The 25,419-nt window shown below is 34.1% G+C and overlaps 1 protein-coding gene across 1 annotated transcript; it reads left to right on the top strand.

Moving 5' to 3' along the window:
* Positions 1 to 10,801: 10,801 nt before the first annotated feature.
* Positions 10,802 to 13,719, top strand: LOC133032392 (uncharacterized). Its single transcript, XM_061106321.1, has 8 exons — positions 10,802 to 11,184; positions 11,311 to 11,631; positions 11,730 to 11,912; positions 11,998 to 12,108; positions 12,214 to 12,557; positions 12,654 to 12,780; positions 12,925 to 13,310; positions 13,518 to 13,719. Exons 1-8 carry the CDS (start codon positions 10,948 to 10,950, stop codon positions 13,717 to 13,719), a joined length of 1,911 nt encoding a protein of 636 aa, XP_060962304.1. The 5' UTR covers positions 10,802 to 10,947.
* Positions 13,720 to 25,419: the final 11,700 nt, after the last annotated feature.

Here is a 25,419-nt window from a genome sequence, read left to right as displayed (position 1 = left end):
AACAACCCTTTTATTACACTAATAATGTGTGATCAACACATGAGTTACAAGTGACAACAAATTGTAACTCCTCTTCAAGTTACAACATGTAGGTTACAAAAGTGTAGGTTAAATTATAGGTTACACATTTATTTACCATGCACTTAATATATATTATTCACATAATATTATATCATACCACATTTTAATCTACATATTATTATATTAAAAATAATATAACATTTAATTATGTCAATTTTTATGTTTTAAACTTTATTTAATTTTATTTAAGATAATAAAGTTTATTTTGTAATGGACAAATTAATATTAATGTTTAATTTCTTAATATTAATGTTTTATATTTAATTAATAATATATTTATGAAATAATTATTATATATAATTATAATTAATTTAATTATGAAATATATTAATTATTATATATATATTAATTTAATTATAATTAATTTTATTATATATATTATATTTAAGATAATATATTATTTTTTTTTAATTTATAAATATTAATATCGGCGGAAATTGATTGTGGTCCGCCGGTATTAATGCATCTGCGTGGAAAAGTGCAGATATTAATACCGGCGGACCCCACCGCTATTAATCTGCCGGTATTAATATTATTACCGGCGGAATACCATTTTCGTCGCTAATAGTAACTTATAGCGACCAATTAATACCGGCGGATAATTACCGGCGGAATCCGCCGGTATTAATTAATGCCGGCGGTCTCCTCTATTATTACCGGCGGGTGGCTCCGCCGGTAATACCAATATTTGTTGTAGTGAGTGTTAAAATACTCAAAGTTACTTAAAATACAAGTTTTGTAGCTATATGTTAGTTACCTTAAAAAATTAACTTTTCGGGCGTAGCACAAAATGGACTTTTTGCGTTAGTGATAATATAAAATTAAGAGAAATTACTTCATATATTATTTTTTTTTAATCTTTTTTTTTCTAAATTTACGGTTTGGGTTTCTAAAGTGGTTGCAGCGCTAATTGCAATAGGGGTTTCTGTATGATTTTTTTTACAATTTAGGTTGCAATGTTAGTACGCAATAGGGATTTCTATGTAAAATTTCGCAAAAATACAAAAAAAATTGTTTTGAAGTGTAAAATGAAAAAAGCCCCTAAAATCAATATAATTTGAAAATTTTACTCAATTGCGTTAATTTTTAAAATGATGCTAAATTTTTATTAACTGCATCAATTAATGATGTTATTAATAAAGTCGATTAGCTTCGGGTATACGTAACACTTTATTTAAAAGAAAAAAGACTAACTAGTACTATTACTACGACAAAAAGAGTATTAAATCGACATGCATATCAACCTATTACGTTGGTTACAACAAACGACGTATATTCTACCAAAAAAAGTAAAAATAAGTAAAATTTTATTCCTAATTTTCATATATACCTACTCATTTTAAGTATAATAACATAAAACTACTTATTCAAATCAACCAAATTAAAATACGAATTAGTTCAATTAGATATTGGATTGTATTGGATTTTTAGACGTCCCATCTAACATTCCAATTGGATATTAAAAAATAACATCTCATCTAATTCGTTCATAATTGGATATCTAATGTCTAGTGATCGTTTATCATTAGATCGGTCTATTATAATTGAATTGGATTGATTTAAATATACTGGTATTTCTAACCAAAATTGTTTAAGTGACTCTAATAATTAATTATAATAAACTGAAAATCTTAGATAGTTTTGATGTTAAAATAAAAAAAGAAATATAATTTTCTTTCAAAAAAAAATAATTTTATGGGAAAATTATAGAAGAAAGATAAAATTATTAGAAAAAGAGGAATTAACCTCTTAGTCAACCTCCACGTCCGAAATCACATGTCGAAATATTTTTTTTCATAGCGGTATTCGTTATAGTTACAGTATCATCCCTGTAAATTTTTGAAAAATTCTGAATAGTTTACAGTACCGAAAGTAAAGTTCCTGATATTCCAGTTTACCACGCGCGTTCAAAAAACTTCAAACGTATTTTCGGCATTGTAAACTATTCAAAAAATTTCAAAAATTTACAGGGATGATGTTGTAAGCATAACGAACACCCCCTTAAAAAAAATTTGAAAAAAAAAATATTTCGACATGTGTTTTCGGACGTAAAGATTGACTAAGAGGTTGACGGTAGCCCTCCTCTTTTCAACTTTTTCTTGAATTTTTTTCCATAAAATAACTTTTTTTGAAAGAAAAACTATATTTTTGCACAAGTATAAAAACTCATAAAATTTGTATTTATTATACTGTATAGTTTTAAGAAAATGTATAGTTAGGCTATTTTACAACATAAGCTTATTGTCTCTTTCTCGCCGTCTTCCTCCCTCTCAGCTCGATCTCTATTTCTTCTTGTCTCTCTCGTCCATCGATCTCCACCCACCCCTCCTCCCGTCGGTCTCTCTCTACTCTTCGTCGCATACGTCGGACCACCACCACCTCCCGTCAGTGTCCCTCTCATCTTCGTCTCATACGTCGGACCACCACCACCTCCCGTCCGTCTCCCTCTCTCTCTTTCTCTCTCTCCAAGCTCAATATAAATACATTCATTTATTTATATACTTTTTTATTTATTATATATATTTATTTTGTTATTGTATAAATTTAATATATTTTAAAGTTAGTTGTTATTGTAACAAAATTAATTAGTTGTTTTATTTTAATTTAAGTAAAATTATAAAGCTAATGGAGGAAAAATAATGGGGGAAAATATAGATTTTTCTGCCATTATTGTATTTTTTTTCTTTGTTTTTTTATAAGGCACGGTTATAAACCGTCGCCTATACCCAGTTATAGGCGACGGTTTTAAACCGTTGGGAAACCCACATTAGCGACGATTTTGAACCGTCGCTTATTATGCCCATTTTACGACGGTCGTATAGGCGGCGGTTATAGAAACCGACAGGAATACTTTAAACGACTATTTAAAAACGTTGGGATAACCCATTTTTGTAGTAGTGAAGAGAGAGAAAATATGTGCACCTCCTTATTTAAGAGCAAAGTACTAGTGGTGTACAATACCTTTTATAGGTAGCGTCTTATAATAAGTCATATAACCTAAAATTTATTATCTTAAGCTATATGAGACCTGATACTTAATTACACTATATGACACCAAAGAGGATACTAGGCACCAAAAAGAATATATTTACGTATCCACCTAGTTTGTCAACCTTGTTGGAAATGATACAAGAAAAAAATGTTTCTATTCACTACAGAGAAACCCACTTCCAACAAATTATATAATCATGGAGTTTTTACACCACATACTGAAATTTTTAATTTTTTTACTTTTTTACTGTGGGGCGGAATTTTTTTCAAAAATATTGTGTAAGTTTTATGCTGTGTATTGTGTTAATTTTTTATGGTTGTTCCACGGTTGTTTTTTAATTGTTCCACTGTTATTTTAATTGTTCTGTTTTGTTGTTTTACGGTTGTTTATAAAAAGACAGTATTTTTGTAGAAAATCTATGTAACAGTAAAATTGTAAATTTTTATTCAAAATCCAATATTTTTGTAAAAATCTCTATGATCATTGGATTTGGAGCTATAATAATGAAGAGATGACTTTCAGCATTTCAATGCTGCTACGTACCAAAACTCATGTGCCTATATAAGGCCCATTAAATGAGGCACCAAATTTTGAAAAATATCATCCATTTTACACACAAAAAATCTCCTAAATTTGTAAAATTTTAATTTTATATACAAAAATACAAAAAAAATAGTTAAATTTGTCTTTGGCTTCACTTAACTAATAACTGACCCTGACTCTAGCCCCCCAAGTACTCTTTGGGATAAATTGAAAAATACTTTTTTTTTTGTATTCATTAATCAAAAATACCCTCATATTATATTTTATTAAAATATACTTACTTTTTGAGTGGGTTACCCAATATACCATCACTCTCTATTTAAGTCTAGCATATAATTTATATTAACCTAAGGGGTCTAATGGGAATATCATCTATAAAAGTGAGTATATCTTAAAGAATATAAAAGTGGAGATAAAAATTAAAATAAATAAAATAAAATGAATATACTATGTAATTTCCTCCAACTCTTTAGTTGCATATTTAGTTGTTTTACTTTCATAAATATTTATCTACAGTTAACAAATTTGTTCGTTAATGTTAGTTTAAAAAATATATATAATTTTATTTTAAAATTAATTTCGTAAATGATCAACAAAAAATGTATTTTTTTTTTCTTTGGGAAATGAATGTATTTTTAATTTAAGAAGTTGTATTAATGTTATATACAAAAGAATCTGATGTTGGTAGAAATAAAAAAATATTCAGGGCATTTTTGTAAGTTTTCAAAATTAAAAGTTGAAACATTTTCTTATTTCAGCCCATCCCAATTGGGGACTTTAGACATTCATATGTATAAGAGAAAATAATAATATTTTTGTTAAATGAAAAAAAAAAAATTTACCCAAATCACATAATTCACTACAAACAAAAATTAAGTTTGGTGACATTTTTTAGTCACAACATAAATTTTTTATAATTAAAAATGATTTTTAGTCACAACAAAAAGTTACTTGTGACTAAAACATAATAATTAGATACAAATTGTCACTAATTTATATTTAGTCACAACAAATTATAATTTTTGTGACTAATACTTTCAGCCAACGACACTGAGTCAATTAAAGTGATAAGAATAATAGACAATAATTAATAATAATGATATGTGAGAAAAGTGTACTCAAAATATAGAAACCAAATCTCAAAGCAAAAGAGATGAACAATGCATACTGAAAAACAAATGGTGTTATACATATACACATATTATTTTTCTTTAAATTATGGAGTAATTAATCAGTCAAATAATCTTTTTATTTGAGACAAATTTTTATAAAAAAAAAAATAAATAAAGGGTTTTCAAGAAACAATTTGTTACAAAAAGATAAAATTTTAAAACTATTCAAAAACGGTATAAAATTTTAAATGAGTTTATTAAAATTAATTTCAGAATTTTAAAGAGGTCATCAACCTCACAAAATATCAAAATTTCATAAAAGGTCATTTATCTCGAACTTTTTCTAAATTTTCAAGCAGCAATAATTTGATTTCTTTCAAAAGTAGACAACCTAATTGCTAAGATTAGGTACGATCACAAACCAATAAAAATTTCTAAAGAGGTTGTCATTCACCTCAAAAATTCTAAGTGAGATCTTTTACCTCAAAAAAACTCAAGTGAGGTCTTCTACCTCAATTTCCAAATGAGATCTTCACCTTAACAATTAAAATCTCATCTAAGATCATTTATTTCAAAATATCAAAGTATGTTAATTCTTCACAAAGTTCTCAAAGATATAAAATTAGTAGACAAACTATCACCTATTGAACTACCTTTTTTTAATTACTATAAAAGGATACATAGGTAACTTAATTGCTAAGATTAAGTGCATCGCGAATACCACAAAATGGTATAAAGTACAAATCCTAAAATTTCACAAAAGATCATTCACTTAGAAATTATTAAAAATGTTTAAAAAGTAAATAATTCTTGAAAATGCTCATATACCAAATATCTTATATTCAAATCCTAAAATACCATATTCTGAACTACAAGTGGATTGATCCTTCATAAAAAAATGTATATAGGTAGATGTTAATTAAATTGTACTGAGTTCAGATACAATTCAAAATTCACTCTAATTTTCCCCAAATTGTTTCAATTTATTTATAATATCATCATAATTGAAAATAAAAAGTGTTTCCTTTAAATAATAGGATTTTAATTAAGTTGTTATTCTTATAATCTTCGATGAGTCGAACTTTAAATTAATAAACTCTTATGCTATGAATTTGACATAAGTGAAATTGTATTTTGTATTTATTTTTATATTTTAAATGTGAATTTTTTGCTTAACAATGAGAATTACCAAAATTTGAATAGAGTTTTACACTTGAACAGACTCTCTTATTGTCTTAAACATGACACATATAATTAATGCTCAAATTCTAGATTATTGGGTCTAGACAAATATGCAGTATCAGTTACTTTCAAATATTCTTTTAATAAATTCAAAACGGAGTCTTTATTGACGAAATTAAAAAAAAATTACAATTTTAAAAACATTAAATACTTATGTCGCTAAAAATAATCATTAAATTTATATGACTTACAAACTCAAAATTTAAAATAGTGGTATCCTATTGACCCTATTATTGATTACATATGCAGCAAACGTACTTGGGATGACGTAATGATTATTATGTTATGCGTTTGTAATATTTATAACGAACCCAAATGGGATAGATGGATGTGTGGTTCATTCACATGAGTGGAAATTATTATTTGCTTGACTTTGACTAAGTTCAGTCTTCCACGTACGTAAGTTAAAGATATTTTATCCAAATTTCATATGATTTGTGGACATGTATTATAACAATATTCACTCCGTCGATTAATAATAATTTCAAAGTTTAATTAATTTATTTACTATAGTGACATATAATTGAGAGCACAGTTTAATCTTATTAATTAAATTTGTTGACTAAGTTTTGAATTGAGAAATTGAAAAAGTTTGATACTTTATGTCTGCTGATCATGATATGTAAAGAATCTTCATCTCTCTCTTTTCCAAGTTTTCTTTTTATTTTAATTTCTACTTTTATTTTTTTGCTAGATGTATATATTATTATTGATGTATTTTAATTTAATAAATAATACCAAAAATTACTATACATACCAATTATAAAATACTATATCATTAGTATTGTTGGGGAAATTTACACAGATTACTGTATTTTCCTATTTTTTTTTCTTTTATACTGTTACACGCCCAAAATAACTTTTATGCTTTTTTTTTTTTTTTTTGAAATTAACTTTTATACTGTTTTTTTTTCGGCAGTGTACTGCCAACAATTTTATGTTATTGTTTTGTTTTTTTTTTTTTGAAATTTTTACATGAAAAATCCTTTTTACACACTTTATTACATAATTACCCTCACACGCCTATTACTACATTTATACTTACAAACTTATTTTTATTACACATTTACCACTTACTCATCATACCATGCATACACGTGTTCTCTCCCCATGCATCATCAATCAAATCATACTCTCTTCCCTCTCTTTTTTCATTTTGTTTTCATTTCATTTTCTATTCTTCATTCACTACTACAAAAGTGTCTTTTCCCATCGGTTTATAACTGTCATTTATACTATTTCCCAACAGTTTCTAAAACCGTTGGCTATGTGGGTGTCATAAAAATGCAGAACTTTAAAAGACAGTTTATAACTGTTGGGAAAAGTCACTTTAAATGACGGTTTACAAATGTTGGAAAAAATTACTTTAATGACTATTTATAACTGTTGGCAAAAATATTGTGTAGATTAAATTGAATTACTTTTTTATACATATTTTTTAATATTAAATATATATAATAATATTAATTTTCATCAAAAAAATAAATAATATTAATTAAAATAAATGAAATTAACATATATTTTCATATTTCACAATATACATGCATTGAGATACAATTCAGAAAAATATACTACAAATTCAAAATAAATTGTATTTGAAAAATAAATAATAAATATCTATATTACAACCAAAAGTGAAATTGTTTAAAAAAAACCTAAGTGAAATTTATTTTCAGCTTCCAGGCCAAAAATGATCTCCCTCTTTCTCGTGCCTTCTAATCTTGAACTCCTAAGGCTCCATATAATGAGTCAATGATCTAACATCAGCAACAGGAGGATGCCCTGTGATCAGTAAATGAAACAAATTAACCACAAGTAATTGAAAACAGTCCACATATATGCACAATGTCTTTATGTTTGAATTGACGTGGGACTACCAGTAGCTTCAACCCATAGACTCTTTTTCTATCTAATTCTAATGTAAGGCATATAATTCAGTTTACGATAATATTTTTTTAATAAAATCTATTCCAGCATCTTCTTCCACCTATAGATTTATTTTCCAATCAATAATCATATCTTTTTTAAAACAAGAACAACAGATAGAAAGAAAGAAACCATTAAAATTGTATATTATGAACAAAAGGCTAAAGAAAAACGTACTCCAATAATCAATCAATGAATGGTAATTTATTATTATTAGCCTGGCTACAATGTTGCCTATGAACACATGTGTTAGAAGAATGACCTGTTGAAATGGAGCAAATTTCAGCTACCAACTGGGTTTTGAAATCCTTTGCAGCTCCATCCTTCACAATACAGTCTTGAGAAATGAGAAGAGAGGGAGGGAACAGGTTGTTTGCTTCGACACAAGTCCGAGCTCCCCCTGCATTCAGAAGTCATCAAGTTCAATCAAAATTTCATTGATTTCATTCTTAAATCTAGAGTGAATCATCCAAACTCTTCGAAGAATGCATTTAAAGGTCACCCAATAAAGCTCCCCTTTTTTTGTGAAAGCCATACATAACAAATAACACACCAAAATCTAATTGCCAAGAAGACCATTTCCCATTTCTATTATATCAAGAATGTCTAGTTACCCATTCAAAATAACACTTTACACAATACAGTAATTAACCTTAAAACATGAAACCCTTACCTTTAGACGTTTGATTTTGAGCTCTTTGTCGTCCTCCGATGACTGGAGAGTCGGAGCCAAAGAGAGAGATGTAGTAGCAGCAGCAATAGTACTAGTACATTTGGAGTCGGTGGCATTGGATGAGCTGATCCATTCTTCGAATCCATCTTCGCTCATTGCAAGCTGTTCAAGGGAGGCGGCAGGTTGTTTGTTAGGAGAGGGAAAGAGATTTTTAGGGTTTTTTATTTTATATAATAATAATAAGAATAATAAAATAAAATATATGAGTAGGAGAGTGAAATAATAATAATAACAATGATAATAAGTCTTTATTTTTTACATTCTAACAAAATCTTTCTCAACATTTAATAACTGTTGGGAATACTAACTATTCCCAAGAGTTATAAACTGTGGAAAATATTTAGTATTCCCAACAGTTATAAACTGTTGGAATTTACTATTTTCTTTTAAAAAATTTATTTAGTATTGCCCACGGTTCTCCACTGTTGGTATTAGCTTTTCCCAACAGTTTTTTTGCTTCGGTTCTAAACCGTTGGGAAAAACTTTCCATTACTTTTTCCAACGGTTTTCATAATTGAGCCTTTTATTAACCGTTGGGAAAAGCTAATTTTGTAGTAGTGATTTCTGTTCTCTAAGTTCATTTTGAATTCAAGTAACCTCCATTAACCACCCATAATTTATCACGTTTTTCCCTCTTATTTTTGGTTCATCCACGAATTTTCAACTTCCTCTTAGCCCACGATTTAGCAACTGTTTTTCCCTCTCTGTTTCATTTTTTTTCAATCTTATTTATACCATGGCAATCACTCGGTCATCTTCATCCCCTTCTCCAGTTCTCAAAAAAAAATCAAAAATGGGCAAGAAATCTTTGGCCAACAAATCCAAGGGTAAACGCCCAATCAATGATGATTTTGATTCTGATTTTGAAGCTCCCATGCCGAAGCGTGTGAGACCCCATTCTTCGAAGAAATCGAAGCTGAACTTGGAGGAGCCCACGCTTCCAGAAATTTCTGGGAAAAAATTTCAAAAATCTATTACACATGCTGAAGATCGGACTGAGGTTGGTTTTTCGTTTTATTTTCGTTTCCCCCTTTCTTCCATTTATGCTTTACCCAGATTTTGGCGTTTTCATGTTCATTATGCTTTGTGTGATTTTAGGGTTTCATTTGCGTATTTTGTTTTATGTTTTTAAATTTTTTAGTTATTTATTGTTGCTTTTGATCATTTCATTTGATTCTGGTCTGGGTGTTGTTCTTTAATTTTGTTTTGTTTTCTTTATTTTCAGTGTTTTTTTGTGCTTACAGGTTATGTGTTTTGTTTTCGTTTTTGGTGTTTTCAATCATTCTTCGGTAGTTTCTTTTCAGTTTTTTAATAGTTTGTTACTGGTATGTTTTGATGTGTTTTCGATTTTCATTAGGTTTAGTTGTTTGCTGTTATATTTTAGATTTCAAAACGATTTTCAAATCTTTGCTCTATATTTTTCTATAGTTGTATATGTTTTTTAGTTTGTTTGTTGTTTTAATATAGTTTTGTTGTTCTTTTTATACTGCATTTTTCGATTTCTTTTAGGGTTAGTTGTTTTACTGTTTTTTTTATGTTTCCAAACGATTTAAGGTCTTTGCTGTTATTTTCTGTGTAGTTGTTTGCCATTGATAGTTTGTTTTTAGTTTGTTTGTAGTTGTATTACAGTTTTCATACTGTTTAACTCAGGATTTATAATTTATATTGGCCCTTTTTTGTTATGTTGCAGGTTTGGGACCGTAAATTTAGTCCTTCTGATTTTTACAGATCTAAGTGTGTGTGCACCAGTGTGTATTCTGTGATAAATAATATTAAAAACACTTTATCTGTTAATTTGCTTTCTTTGTTTCGTCAAACTCAGTTTGGGCATTTTTTGGATATCCCTGAGTTTGTTTTTCACCCACAAGTCGTTCATAGTTTATTACTAAGGGAAGTTTTACAGCCTAATCCTAAGGAGTTTTGGGCTAAGGTTGCTGGCCGTTGCATACGGTTTAGTGCCGAAGAATTTTACCTTATTTCTGGTTTAGATTGTTTCGGTGATTGCAACAAGTTGTTGTTTTCACAGGAAACAAATCAATTGGTAGAAACATGTTTTCGTGGTGTAAAAACTATTGACAACAAAGCCATCGAGGATGCTTTTTTGGGTAGTCGGTGGGGTTTGGATGAGTCTATTGGTTTGAAAATGGCCGTTTTGTATTTCATTCGGTTTTCTTCTTAGCAATACTCCTGACAAAGAAGTGTCTAGGTTTGTTCTAGATGTAGTTGATAGCGGTCGGTGGGATGAGTATTGTTGGGGTAGGGAATCATTTGAATTGACAATTGACTCATTCAAAGGTAGGATTGAGCATGGGATCATTATGAAAAATAGAAAGGCAGAGAAGGGAGGCCAATATGATGGCTGGTATAGGGCATTGGGATGTCCTTGGGTTTTTACTGTTTGGTTTTATGAATGCTGTCCTGCAATGGTGAACTCTTTCTGTAAGAGAGTTTCATCTTCTATTCCCGTGATTCCGAACCGGAGCAACACCATCGTCACCAAAAATCCAACCCTTCGAGACTTGAAGGGCAAGATTTTTGATTTACCTTTGGAGAAGGTACTTTACGGTTCTTTCTTTACCGTTTTTTTCCCGTTTCTTTTCGCCTTTTATATATGTTGTTGTTTTTTGGTTTTTCCAATTGTTTTAATTTTTTTTCATATTATGTTTAATTATGCTGTTCAGTTGAAGATAAAAAACATGCGTCCTACTGATGAAGAGAGGCAGCAGCTTCAACTTGACGGTCTATTTCTCGATGAATCTATTGATGAACGTGGTGTAGCGAAGCAATCCTTCGAGGGTGGCTCATCTTCAAAGAAGTCTGATTCAGCAGATATTGATTGGATGAAATCTAAGCTGGAGATGCTCAGTTCGAATCAATCATCATTGGCCGAGGACTTCATTTCGTTGAGGTGTTTTGTTGATTTTAATTTCAAATCCGTAATGACTGTAATTAAGGATATCCAAGAGAAGGTTAATGCCATTCATCGTCGTCCTTCTGACGAGGTATTTATTCTTATTTTATTGTTTAGGTTTTTTTATATTTTTTTTTGTATAGTTTCTTTACTGTTTTATTTAAGTTTCATTTATGTTGGTTGATACAGGGAAAGTCATCGGATGAATTAGTAACTCAAGATTCTGATGATGATCCTGATGATGATGATGATGATGATGATGATGCCGAGGATGATGAGAAGCAATTGCCTGATCCAGAAAATATTGATTCCGACTCCGACGATGGTGGTGAGTTGGTTAAAGTTGGTGGGGATGCTGATGATGCTGACAAGGTCATTCGCCGTCCCTTCGCCGATGTGAATCCTTCGAGGATGTTGGAGGGAGTGATAAAAATGTTAAGGATGTTGAGAAGCGAAGGGCGATGAGTCTCGATTGAAGGGGGACGATTTCTTTGATGGGTTGAGCCAGCTTGTAATAGATGATGATCAAGTTGTGTTGGCTGGCTTGGAGGCTGTTGCTAAAATCAATGTAAGTTTACTTTTAATTGTTTTCAAAAAAACTAGGTTTCTTTTTGGTTGCTCATTAGTTTCTAGTATGTTTTGCAACTGTTTTAATGCATTCTTTATTTTTTAGGTCCCCGCACCCAATCCAGATGTTGTTGGTGAAAAGTCAGATGCCCTTCATACTGATGAAGAAACTGAGGATACTGTCTCTGATACACCTCTGTTGGATAAGAGGAAGCGTGCTCCGGCCTTGAAATCTCCATTTGTTGATTTCGGGTCTGCTGATGTCGGGAGCACTCCAATGGAGCTTATGTCCTCAGGTTCTCAGTCTGCTGGGGATGATAGGGATTTCAAAATGGTGACTTATGTGAAGGGCCTTTATGCTCTTAATGATGCTTTTGCTGATCCCGTATCTACCGAGATTGAGGCAAAATTTGACTCTTGGATTGGTGAAGGATTGCTTAAACATCCCAGGTGACTGTTTTTTATTAAATCTGTTTTTGTATTATTTTTTTTCCAGTTTTATTCCTGTTTTAACGCTATTTTTTTGCTGTTTTTTTGTTGTTGTAGGCATTATAATTGTTATGAAGACGGCGCAAAGAAATTTACCCCGGGTTTTAGGCTAGGTGTTGATTATGTTGAGGATAAAACTTGGTTTTACCATTTGGCCACATGCGACATGTTTATGAACGACTCGGTAAAGTTTCCAATTTATATTGTACTTATGGTAGTTTGTTTTTAGTTTCTTTATAAATGTTTTTTAGTTTTGATACTACATTTCAGTTTTTTTACAGTTGTTAAACCTTTTCATTTGTGTTTCTGTGTTGTTTTTTTTTCTCAGCATATGAACACCATATTCTATTACCTTCGGAAAAAAGGTAAGTATTCTTCCGCTGTGACGTTGAATTTCGCAACCACTGATTGTCTTTTTGATGATTCCATCCAAGCATTGTACCACAAATTTAACAAGGCCAAGTCAATGAAGACTAAGATGTCACACATTCACGCTGCCCACCCAATTGCGCATTACATCCGAGGTATGCGCATTCCCTGTTCCAAGCCTTGGTATGAAGCCGATCACGTGCTTTTCATCATCAATTTAAGAAGGGAAAGTCATTGGGTTTTTGGGCGTCTTGACGTGCACGAAAGGACGTTATTTCTGTACAATTCTTTGAGAACCGCGAAGATGAATGCCGCAGCTAGGAATGCGATGAAGGCTTATTCCGTGTTCTTTGCCTTTGTTTTTCGATTTACTTGGGTTACGGAAGAATAGAGCACAAGTTCTGCCTCGGTTTCGACCCTACGGCCTCCATTCGGAATCGTGGAGCTTAGTGGTCTTGCGTCTCGGCGAAGAAGTGAGTGTTTCTTTTAAGTTTCTTTTATGTTGTTTTTTAGTTTCTAATCTGTTTATTTTTTCTCTATGTTTTTTAACAGTGATTGTGGAGCATATGTTGCTGCCTTTGCTGAATTCTTTATACACGGAAAGGATGTCCCTGCAGACTTTGACATCGAAGCTTATCGAACCCGACTTGCTTCACTTTTCTACTCGTACGGACAAAGGAAAATTGACGAAAGTATTGACAGCGAGGATGAGAAGCAAACCAAGTCTTCTAAGGCATCTAAATTGAAGAAATAGGAACTTTTAATTTGGTGGCTCTATTATGTTATTTGTTGAATCTATTTACTTGACAAGTTTTAGTGTTGTTGTGTGTTTAAAACTATGTAGCTGGTTTAAAACTTTTAGGATATTTGACATTCACTCCTTATAATATCTTTATTGTATAGGTTTGTATTTCCCAAAGTTGTGTGTTTTTTTAATTGTTCAAGTTCTTATATACGGTCGCACAACTATGGAGAAACTATTAACCAACTAAATACAAACTATGTTTTCATTTTTCCTAAATAGTGCTATGAATGTATATTTATTCTTCGTATTCCATTAACTCTTTTCCCTTATTCAAGTTATGTTTTATCAATTATTGACTGACTGCCTTTAAATCTGTCAAGAATAAGTCATTCCGGTACTTAATATTTTACAAAGGGTCGCAACTGTAACAAAACGATTTTGAAACTATTAAAAAACTGTTTCAAATTTCATAAAAATGAAATCCCATGTATTTAGAGCATCACAGATCAACCTGTTTGAATTTGCACACAAAATTAAACAATTCAAATATTTCATATGTATCTATTTTATTGCTTGATTGTTGCATGTCTTTCGATTGTGTCCGTGTTGTCCACATTTGCCGCACCTGTTATGTTTTTTTGTATCCCATTCAGATAAAAACCTTCGTTTCCTTGGTCTTCCGGATCTTATTTTTTGGTTTGGTGGCGTAACAATGATATCTTTTATGTTTTGTGGCACATCCCAAGTTGTGTGATTGTGTACGGATATGTTGAGCCGCTGTATGTTTCAAGCCATGTTCGCGTGGTGTAATAACCCGAACAGATAGTTGTAAACATTCAAGTTCATCTCTTTTATAACGGCAAGCGCATGAGCACACGGTAACTCATCAAGTTGGAATCGTTGCAACCGCATGTTTTCTCCTTGAGGTTGATGACCCATGATACTGGTTAGTTCAATGACTTCGAACATGGTCTCGTTTATTGGTTTTACTGCGGATTAAGTGTAAAGCTCGTTAATATGTATAACAACGAAAAACAAACTATAAAGAAACTAAAATGCAACTAAAATATTTAACATGTCATTACATTTTCTGTCAATGATTCCACAAAGTTGTCGACGAATTTCTTTTCTGCTGTAGGTGTTAAAAATGTTGTTGTTTTACGTGCTTTTTTCTGTTTGTGTATGTCCATTGTTGAATCAATGCTCTCAATGACTCCATCAGTGTTGTGATTGGTAGCTCTCTAGCTGCCAAGTTTGCTGCATTTAGAGATTCAGCAATGTTTGAAGTCATAGTTGAATACCTGTTGTTTTTGCAGTGGTATCTTGACCATTTGTGGTATCCAACTTGTTGTAAATATGGTCTTACACGGATGTCCAAGCTGTCCAACTCGCTCATATGGTATTCAAATTTCCTCTCGGTGTATGCTTTCGGCTGCGGCGAAGAATGGTTTATCCGGCTTTTGCTTGCATTCTTCTTGAAGGTTGCTTTTAGGTTGCTTAACGAGGTGGTATACACAATAGCAATGTGTGATTTCGGAAATACTTGACAAGCCGCCTTACTTATGCTCTCATGTCTATCCGAGATCAAGCATCGTTCCTCTCTAATCCCATATGTTTCTCTCACTTTTGTGAAAAACCATTGCCATGAGTTGTTGTTTTCGAATCCACAACGAGAAAAAGCTAGTGGAAAAATGTGCCCATTTGCATCCCGTGTACAAGCGAGAGAGCAGTTTACCTCCATATGTTGATTTAAGGAAAGATCCGTCAACAACTATTATAGGTTTGCATTTCTTCCATCCTTTTATTGATGCATCCAAAGGCGACAAACAAGTACTTGAAGCTGTTGTCATTCTCTGTTTCCATGTCCACTATTGTTCCGGGATTAGTTTTTTGCAACATGTGCAAAAAACCGGCAAAGCAACTCCGTATGATTCGTTGGCTTTTCCTCGTAATTCTTCTTGCGCGTGCTCTTTGCTTCTCCATGCTTTCATGTAGTTCATTCTGACCCCATACTTGTGTTTCATTTCTCCTCTGATGTCTTGTGGCGTTTGAGTTGTTTTTATGTTGGTGAACCGTGGTTTGATGTAGTTTCCAATCAATTTCGTTGTAGCTTGTCTCTTGTCGGCAAATGCGATGTTTAGATCACAAGTGTGTATCACCTTTCTGTCGTACTTTCGAATGATGAATGACTTTGTTGGACCGTTTCTGGATGCTGTTAGTGCCCACTTGCATTTTGGATCCAAACAACAAATCTTGTATGTTCTTGCACATGATTTTTTAACTCTGAATTGGAAGTTGTTCCTAATTGCATAGAAACCAAGCACACTCTGCAGTGTTTCTTTGTCTTTGTATATTTGTGCTTCTTCTATTTACGGATGATGCGGATCCGTGATTAGTAGTTCGTCATAATCTGTGATTTACGGTTCCTTTTTGTTGTTTTCCGCTTGCTCAACCATTTCCTCTGCCACAAGTTTTGCATAGTCCATGAAGTCAAAACTTTCTTCCCCAAATTCCAGTACTCTTGCTTCAATTATATGTTGTTGATTTGTTGAGTCTTCTGTTGTTGCTGCATTGTATTCGATTGGTTGGAAGGCGCTTCTATGTGTAATTAATGAATTGTCATTTCCAAAGAATGTTGCATCGATGGTTGTTGTTGGGTTGTTGATGACATTCACACACATTGGGTATGTTGTGAAGTCGGGGTCTTTCAGTTTGAGTTGTATGTAGAAATGCAGGCTTTGATCATCCTTTATCCTCAATGGTTGGTATCCTTCCTTCACTTGATATTTCAGTTGCAAAACAGTGTTTTCTTGGTTGCATTCCAGGGCATCTTTGAGTTTCTGTTGCAAATCTTCATAGTTACAATTGGCAGAAATGTAGTGTCCACTGGCTTCATAATTTTCATAATTCATTCGATCATCGAATTTTCCATTGTAGAAGACTAGGAATGGAATGTCTTTCCTTTCCTGTGTTTTTGCAATGGTTATTAGTCCGAGGCAACGAATTTTAAAACTGGTTTTATTATGTTATGAAATAGAGTACAAACTTACTTCTATCTCTGTTCCTTTGTTCAAGCATTGTATTTCCTGTCCTGATTCCTGATTTTGCCATTTTTTTGGTTGTTAATAAACTACAAAGAAACGAGAATAAAACTATTAAGAAACTTCATTTAAATTTTGGGAAGCTAACCATGTCTCAAACTGTTCTGTCCTCTATCTTTTCCACAATAAATTCCTGCAAAAAACGTAATGAAACTATTATTAAATGATTATGCAACTGTAAACCAACTGAAAAACCACAATTATATCCCCAAAATTACATAGTTCTTACGCATTGTCATTTTTCATCATGTTTATTCGAATCAGATCGATTCACAACTATTATAAAACTAATTTGCTACCATTAACATAGATCTTACCTTGTATATATGCTAGCTCTTGGTACTTGTCATATAACACTTCTTCATGATTTCTAAACCATTTTCAAACGATAATGCAACTGTAAGCCAACGCAAAAAAAAAATAAAAAAAAGTTATTAGTCCCTTGTTTCCGTAATCAGAATCAGTTCTTGTTTATGGGTTTTACCATATGAATTTCCTGTTGCACACCAGTGAATCAACCAGAATGCAACTAAAAATGCCGTGTATCATTGTTGAAAAAAAAATTCAGTTCATACCTTTTTTTTTTGGATTTGAGGGGGAGCTCCAGATCTGTTCAATACAGATTTACATTGCTTCAATCTGAATTTTCGACGATCGTTTGAGTGATATTGCACTATAAAAACCGAAATCAAATGTTGAAATTCAGTTTCTCCACGGTTGTCCTGCTCTTTTTTTAAAAAAAAATTCTGTTTAGATCGTTGGATTTGTTCGTTTCCTATTGAAATTCGACGGGATTTACAGTTGTTTTACGTTGGATCTGGTTTCATTCTGGTTGTGTGGCCGACTGCATCGATGGAGCTTCATTCATCCTCTCCGTTTGTGACGTGCGGCTGAAGGTAAGGGCAAGTGGTATTTTTGTAATATTTTCATTTTGGGCTGTACAAATGTTCATTGGGCCGGCCCACAGTATTGTTGTAATATTTTTCCATTTTTAGAATATTCCTGTTGTTGCTATATTTTTAAATGCTACGCAAGTATACGCAATCAAGTAGTAAATCTCACACAGGTGAGGTCGATCCCACAGGGAATTGGATTAAGTACCACTAAATTATACTTATGATTCTATTCGGTAAATCAAAAGCAATTACGGTTTAAAAATAGTAAACTTTGAAAGAAATTCAGAAAACTTAATAACACAGTTTAAAGTTAAGCAAGATGAGACAATAGGGAGGAGAATCCTGTTGTTGTTTAACCAAATTGTTAATGATTAATTACTATCCTATTCTTGGAGTGAATGACAGATTATAAAATAACCTAGCTCCTTTCAGATCTTCTAGGTTCTAAATCACATGTTATCTAATTAATTCCTTAATTAAACTAACATGAAATCAGCATTAAGTAATAATCTACTCGTCACATAAGTCATGCAAATACTTTCGTTTCACATAGAACATCGATTATCTTAATTTTAGCATTCTCAATTCTCACTTTTCAGATTTTGAATTGAGATCATAGAACATGCACAAGGTGATCAATCTTAAACATGAAATTAAGAACAAATTAAGATAATTTCACACACAAGAATTGAGGAATGGTAATTAAACATTAACTAGGCAAAACATTAAACAACAATCATCATCCTCCCTAAATGGGAAATTTAGTTCAGAAACAAATCCATAACCATTCCTATAGCAATATTCAACATAAATAAATTAAAGAGGAATAAAGAAAAGAACTGTTTGAGGATGAATTCTGGATCTTCACTTGAATCTCTACGCTCTTCCTGCCGCTCTCAGCTGTGTTTTAGGGTTCCAAATCGCTCTCCCTGACTTCCAATCGCAGTTTTCTATTTATACTTGAAAATTAGGGTTCGATGGACGAAAATGCCCCTGGTCCGTACGGGATCTCGTCGCGGCGAGAATGTGCCAAATTTAGGCACTCTCTGTTTCTCATAACTCGCCGCGGCGAGCCTCTTCATCGCCGCGGCCAGATATGCAAAAACTCAAAAATTAAGTTTTTCTTCGGCTCAGCACGTCTTTCAATGAATTTCTGCACCCGAGACCTCTTTTACTCCAAAGAACCTGAAAACATAGAAAACAAGCGTAATTCCGTCCCAACACAGCTAAGAATGCACATAAATTGGATCCAAAATATCGGCTAAAAATAGCCTAACAAACTCCCCCAAACTGAATCTTTACTCGTCCCCGAGTAAACTAAGACTAAACTAAGAAAACTGACAATGATAGCTGAACTTTCCAACAATTTAATTGTTACCACCACCTGCACAACTTCAATCCATCAATAACCAGAATTTCAACTTGCCAACTCTAAGAACTAAGTTGAATGTGCAATTTACAAGTAAGTAATTCATACAAACATAAAGCATCGCAATTCCCATCAACATCACAACTGTTCTAACTTTCCAACTTCCCACTAACACATGATCAATAAGTTTGAATGACATACTCCTCTCCACTAATGTTGACAAACTTCTATCTGGAATCAATAGGTCTTTTTCGGTTAAAATCACATGGCTTAGGTACATGGGTAGGTGAGAAGTCATTTAGGCTATACTATACCATAAGCACAATTATACCAAACAAGCCTTTTTATTTTGCTTTCTTTCCATATATCCCAAAAACAGAAATAAGAGATTACAATTTCTTTCCTTATGTGTGCCTCATAATTTTCTTAACTTTTTTTTTTTTTCTTCTTCAAGAAGACACATTTTTTTTTTCTCTTTTTTTTTATAGGCACAACACACAATATTCTTATTTTTTTCAATCCCTCATTCCTACACTTTATATTTTTTTTCACTTACAGCACTTATTCCCCCCCCAAACTTGTTTCAAGGCTCATGGCATAATAAAATATGTTCAGGGTGAAAAGAGTTTAGAATAACGAATTCAGCTCCGTGAAGTGGTGAAAAATTTTAAAACAGGCTAAGGCTCAACTTTGGGTATACTATGGTGAAACTTTTTTAGGTAGGCTTGAAAGGCTCAATCGATCCAACGAAAATTTGCCTAAATCATTTTCCAAACAAAAATCATCAAGGATTTCGCTTCAAGAGAGTATGTCAAACAAATTCTATTTCATGTTCAATCAGTCATTCCACAATCCAAATAGAACAAAAGTGATATGTGAGAATAGCCAATGTTTTAAATCTACATGAATCACTTCCTAGCACACATCCAATTTAATTCAAACAGTTGCAAATCAAGCACACAGTTATGTTTCAATCCATTGCACAAGTGAATAACAACAATTCAATTTATTTTTCAATTTAGCTATCACGCAAAACTACCTAAAAACTAAAACTAAAACAAATAAACGCGAAAAAATAAATTAAGTTTCCCCCCCCAAACTAAAATGCACATTGTCCCCAATGTGTGAAAATAAACCAAGGTGAGAGAAACTTACCTGAGCCCCTTAGAAGGGGTTTGGCGGCGGTGGCTGGTCATAAGGGTTGAAACGGGGTGGCATGGGAAAATAGTTTGGATCATCCACACCGATATTCATCCTCGTGACAAGTGTGTTCAATTGAGCCACCTGCTGCTCATCGAAGATACTCCTCTGGGCCATGTAATTTTGCATATGCATGTTCTGCTGAATCAGATAATGCAGCTGATTGTGAGTGTACTGCATGGCAGGGTCAAGAGGCCCGACAAGACGTGGTGGTTCGATGTCCTCACGTTCCTCTTCTTCTCTTGCCGGAGGACCTCCTTGAACTGGCGGTTGACCATGAGGATGAGGAGGTTTGAAGCGAAGAACAGTCGCCAGGTTAATAGGGCGCTGGGGCGGTGCCTTTGTGTCATATGAGTACTGTGGTACTCCATATTTCTCACATAGGTCAGTGATTATTCCAGCCAACCCCAGTCCTCCACCGGAAGATCCCTCAACCATAATGTCAAAGGTTGTTCGAACAATATCCCCCACATTCAAATTATACCCTTTCATAATACCGTAAACCCATTTAAGTCTGTCCATTTGAGCATCAGAAAAATGCTTGTTGGGGAGCATCCTTGCACTAACAAAGTAAAGCCAAGCCTTGGCCACTGGGTTGAGTTCACATCGGTACAATTGGTATGGTTCTCCACTAAGCTCATGGAACCTAAGGCCAGGATACCCTAGAGTCTCAGCCATATCCACATAATTCGTACTTCTATCATAAAATTGTCGTTTCAATGGTTGTTCTTCATAAGTGAAAGTTTAGAGATCATAAAGGGCATGAATAGCGTCTGTGGTAGCAGGCACTCTAACCCCCCTAACTTTAACTTTGCCCTCTTCTCTTTCAGGCCAGTTAGCTAAAAATTCCAAAGCTAGAGTTTGATTACCACGCTCAGTGACATCTACGAACTTAGTCCACTGCCTCTGTAGGATTTGATCCCTAATGGATGCAAAAGCAGGGGGAATGTTGGCAGTTTGGCTTAGGTTGACAATGTCTATTCCTCTATCTTCAATGAATGCCCTATCTTTCAATTTCAAAAACCGCTCTTGAGCCTCAATGTTGGTAAACCTAACTCTATCTAGATTAGGGCGTCCCCTAGATGGGTTGGATGATGAAGCTCCCTCTTCATTAACCCTTGACCTCTTTGGACCCATAACTCCCAAATTTTTTTCTAACTCTCAAGATTTTTCAAAATTTTGACAGCACTTCCCCTTAAAAATCGACTTCCCGGGATTTAACCCTTTCACAATCACATTCAATTGACTCACCACAATAATGTTCAACAATGTATGATCAACAATTCCAAAAATTTCAACACAAAGTCTAATATTCTCTAGCAATCCACAAATAATCCAATCAAACTTGTGTAGAGAAATTAAAATTTGTTACCTCAATGAAAATCACTCTTTAGTCAACCTCCATTGATGAGAACCTTGAAGCTTTAGGGAAGAAGAAGATGAATAGTGATTTTTCTGAAATTTGGGTGAGGTTTAGGGATTTTGGAATGGATTTTTAGAGGAAAAGAGTGTTAGATGAGAGAAATAAGGGATTATGATGATTTAGGATGAAAGTTTATGGATAATTTTGAGGAAAATTGGTTTGAATGGGGTTAGATGAAGAAATTAGGGTGAAAAGGGTGGTTTTCGGCGTGGAGAAGAGAGAGTTTGAGTGTGGGGTTTGATTTGAAATGTTAGGGATTTGGGATTTAAAAAGGGAAAACTGACCCATCTCGCCGCGGCGACCTGTAGCCTCGCCGCGGCGAGAATCCGTGAAAATATGGCCTATTCTGTAAGTCTCATCTCGCCGCGGCGGTACATACCCTCGCCGCGGCTAGAATTCGCCAAAAACAAGGACTTTCTGTAAGTCCATTCTGGCCGCGGCCAGACATCTCATGGCCGCGGCCACTGACCCAAAAAATATTTTTTTTTTTTTTTTTTTTTTTTTAGTAACGAAACAGAATGAACATTCAAGAAAAATAACAGTAAACTTAAAAAGAGTTCAACTAAATCAAAAGAACACTTGGGTTGCCTCCCAATTAGCGCTAACTTTATCGTCGCTCAGCTAGACGTTGATCGAGATCTTTAAAGTGGCGCCAGAATCATGGCGGACTTGGTTTGATCAAATTGACCTCCCAAGTAGAGCTTTAATCGTTGTCCATTCACTTTGAAAGTATTAGGACTTTCACCTTTTAGTTCCACTGCTCCGTAGGGAAACACTTTGATCACCGTAAATGGCCCTGACCACCTTGATTTTAATTTACCAGGAAACAACTTTAGTCTTGAGTTAAAGAGTAGAACTTGTTGACCAGGTTGAAACTCCTTTCTGACTAGATTTCTGTCATGCCATCTCTTAGTTCTTTCCTTGTAAATCTTGGCGTTTTCATAAGCTTCATTTCGAAATTCTTCCAACTCATCCAACTGTAGTAGTCTTTTCTGCCCAGCAGCTTTTAAGTCCATGTTTAGAGTTCTCATTGCCCAATACGCCTTGTGTTCTAGCTCCACCGGTAGATGACAAGCCTTTCCAAACACCAACCGATATGGTGACATCCCTATTGGCGTCTTGAACGCTGGTCTATAAGCCCACAATGCGTCATCCAACTTTCTTGACCAATCTTTCCTTGATCTCTGCACCGTTTTCTCCAGAATCATCTTTATTTCACGGTTAGAAATCTCAGCTTGGCCATTACTTTGCGGATGATAAGGTAGAGTTGTTCTATGACGAACACCATATCTCGAAAGGAGTGCTTCGAATTGTTTGTTGCAAAAGTGACTCCCTTCATCGCTTATGATTGCTCGGGGAGTTCCAAACCGAGTGAATATGCTCTTTTGAAGGAACCGAAGGACTGTTTTACCATCATTAGCTGGTGTGGCTGCAGCTTCCACCCATTTTGACACATAATCCACAGCTAATAGGATGTATAGATTGCTAAACGATGAAGGAAAAGGACCCATAAAGTCTATCCCCCATACATCAAACAACTCTACTTCCAAGATTCCTGTCAAAGGCATTTCGTTTCTCCTTGAGATGTTTCCTGTACGCTGACAACGATCACATGCCTTCACAAAAGTACTAGCATCCTTGAAAAGCGTTGGCCAAAAGAATCCACTTTGCAATACCTTGGCAGCTGTTCTAGTTCCACTGAAGTGTCCCCCACATGGTAAAGCATGACAGTGATTAAGAATAGAGTACATCTCCTCTTCAGGCACACACCTTCTTATTATCTGATCTGCACAGTGCTTGTAGAGGATTGGCTCTTCCCAATAGTAATGTTTCACCTCAGAAAAGAACTTCTTTAGTTGTTGTCGAGATAGCTCAGGAGGAGTGATATTGGCAGCCAAGAAGTTAACATAATCAGCATACCATGGTACCATCAGACTTTCCCTCACACTAAAGAGTTGTTCATCGGGAAATCGTTCATTTATTTGTACCTCTTTCGTATTCTGACTTTCTTCCAGTTCTAGTCTTGACAAGTGATCTGCCACCAAGTTCTCAGTACCCTTCTTGTCTTTTATGTCTAGATCAAATTCTTGCAAAAGAAGAACCCATCGAATCAGTCGTGGTTTGGCATCCTTCTTAGTCATCAAGTATTTGATTGCCGAATGATCTGTATACACTATCACTTTATTACCAATTAAGTAGGGTCGAAATTTGTCACATGCAAACACTATGGCGGCATCTCTTTTTACGTAGTAGCGTAGTTTAGTTGGGCATCATTCAAAGTTTTGCTTGCATAATAAATGGTTACGAATACCTTGTCAACCCGTTGTCCCAAGATTGCTCCAATAGCATAATCACTTGCATCGCACATGATTTCAAAAGGTAATTCCCGGTTGGTGTAGTCACAATCGGTGCTGAGATTAACTTCGCCTTGAGAATTTGGAATGCTTCAAGACAATCTTTCCCAAATTCAAAAGGTACTCCACTAGCAAGAAGATTGGATAGCGGTTTGGCCACTTTGGAGAAATCTTTGATAAATCTTCTATAAAACCCGGCATGACCCAAAAAGCTTCGAACTCCCTTCACTGAAATTGGAGGAGGCAAGTTCTCAATTGTAGATACTTTGGCTCTGTCAACCTCAATACCTTCTTTTGAGATTTTATGTCCCAGCACTATTCCTTCTGTAACCATGAAATGACACTTTTCCCAGTTCAGCACCAAATTAGAGTCTTCACATCTTGCTAAAACCAACTCCAAGTTACTCAGACATTGGTCAAACGATGAGCCAAACACTGAAAAATCATCCATGAACACCTCGATGCACTTTTCTATTAAATCTGAAAATATAGCCATCATACACCTCTGAAATGTTGCTGGAGCATTACATAGCCCAAATGGCATTCGTCGAAAAGCAAAAGTACCATATGGACATGTGAATGTTGTTTTCTCTTGATCCTCCGGTGCTATAGCTATTTGGTGGTACCCTGAGTATCCATCAAGGAAACAATAGTACTCTTGTCCTGCCAACTTGTCTAACATCTGATCAATGAATGGGAGTGGAAAGTGATCTTTTCTTGTGGCCTTGTTGAGTTTTCGGTAGTCAATGCAAATTCTCCATCCCGTGACAGTTCTAGTTGGGATGAGTTCATTCTTCTCATTCTTCACCACTGTCATCCCTCCTTTCTTTGGGACAACTTGGACTGGGCTCACCCATTTACTGTCTGAAATAGGATACGCTACCCCTGCATCTAACCACTTCAAGACTTCTTTTCTGACAACCTCCTTCATTGGTGGATTTAATCTACGTTGTGCATCAATAGTTGGCTTCACTCCTTCCTCCATTAAGATTCTATGCATTACAGTTGAAGGGCTGATCCCTTTAATATCTGCCAAAGTCCATCCAATGGCTTTTGAATGCTTTCTTAGAACCCGTAATAGCTTATCTGTCTCTACAGAAGATAGGGAAGAAGCCACAATAACAGGAAGTGTCTTATTCTCTCCCAAATATTCATACCTGAGATGTTCTGGTAGGACTTTTAACTCTAGTTGAGGAGGCTTTTCAGTAGATGGGGTAGGCTTTGTTGGTATGACTCCTAACTCTTCATAATATTTTCTATTCAGCGGTCCATAAGAATCGAGCCACATAGCATATTCATAAGCTTCCTTACCATCTTGTTCCACCACCTCTTCTTGTACCAAGGTCAGATTAAGAGGATCTTCAGC

The sequence above is a fragment of the Cannabis sativa genome, chromosome X, assembly GCF_029168945.1.
Source record: "Cannabis sativa cultivar Pink pepper isolate KNU-18-1 chromosome X, ASM2916894v1, whole genome shotgun sequence".
Lineage (NCBI taxonomy): Eukaryota > Viridiplantae > Streptophyta > Magnoliopsida > Rosales > Cannabaceae > Cannabis > Cannabis sativa.
The sequence above is the reverse complement of the archived record's forward strand: the minus strand, read 5'-3'. Positions and strand labels throughout refer to the sequence as shown.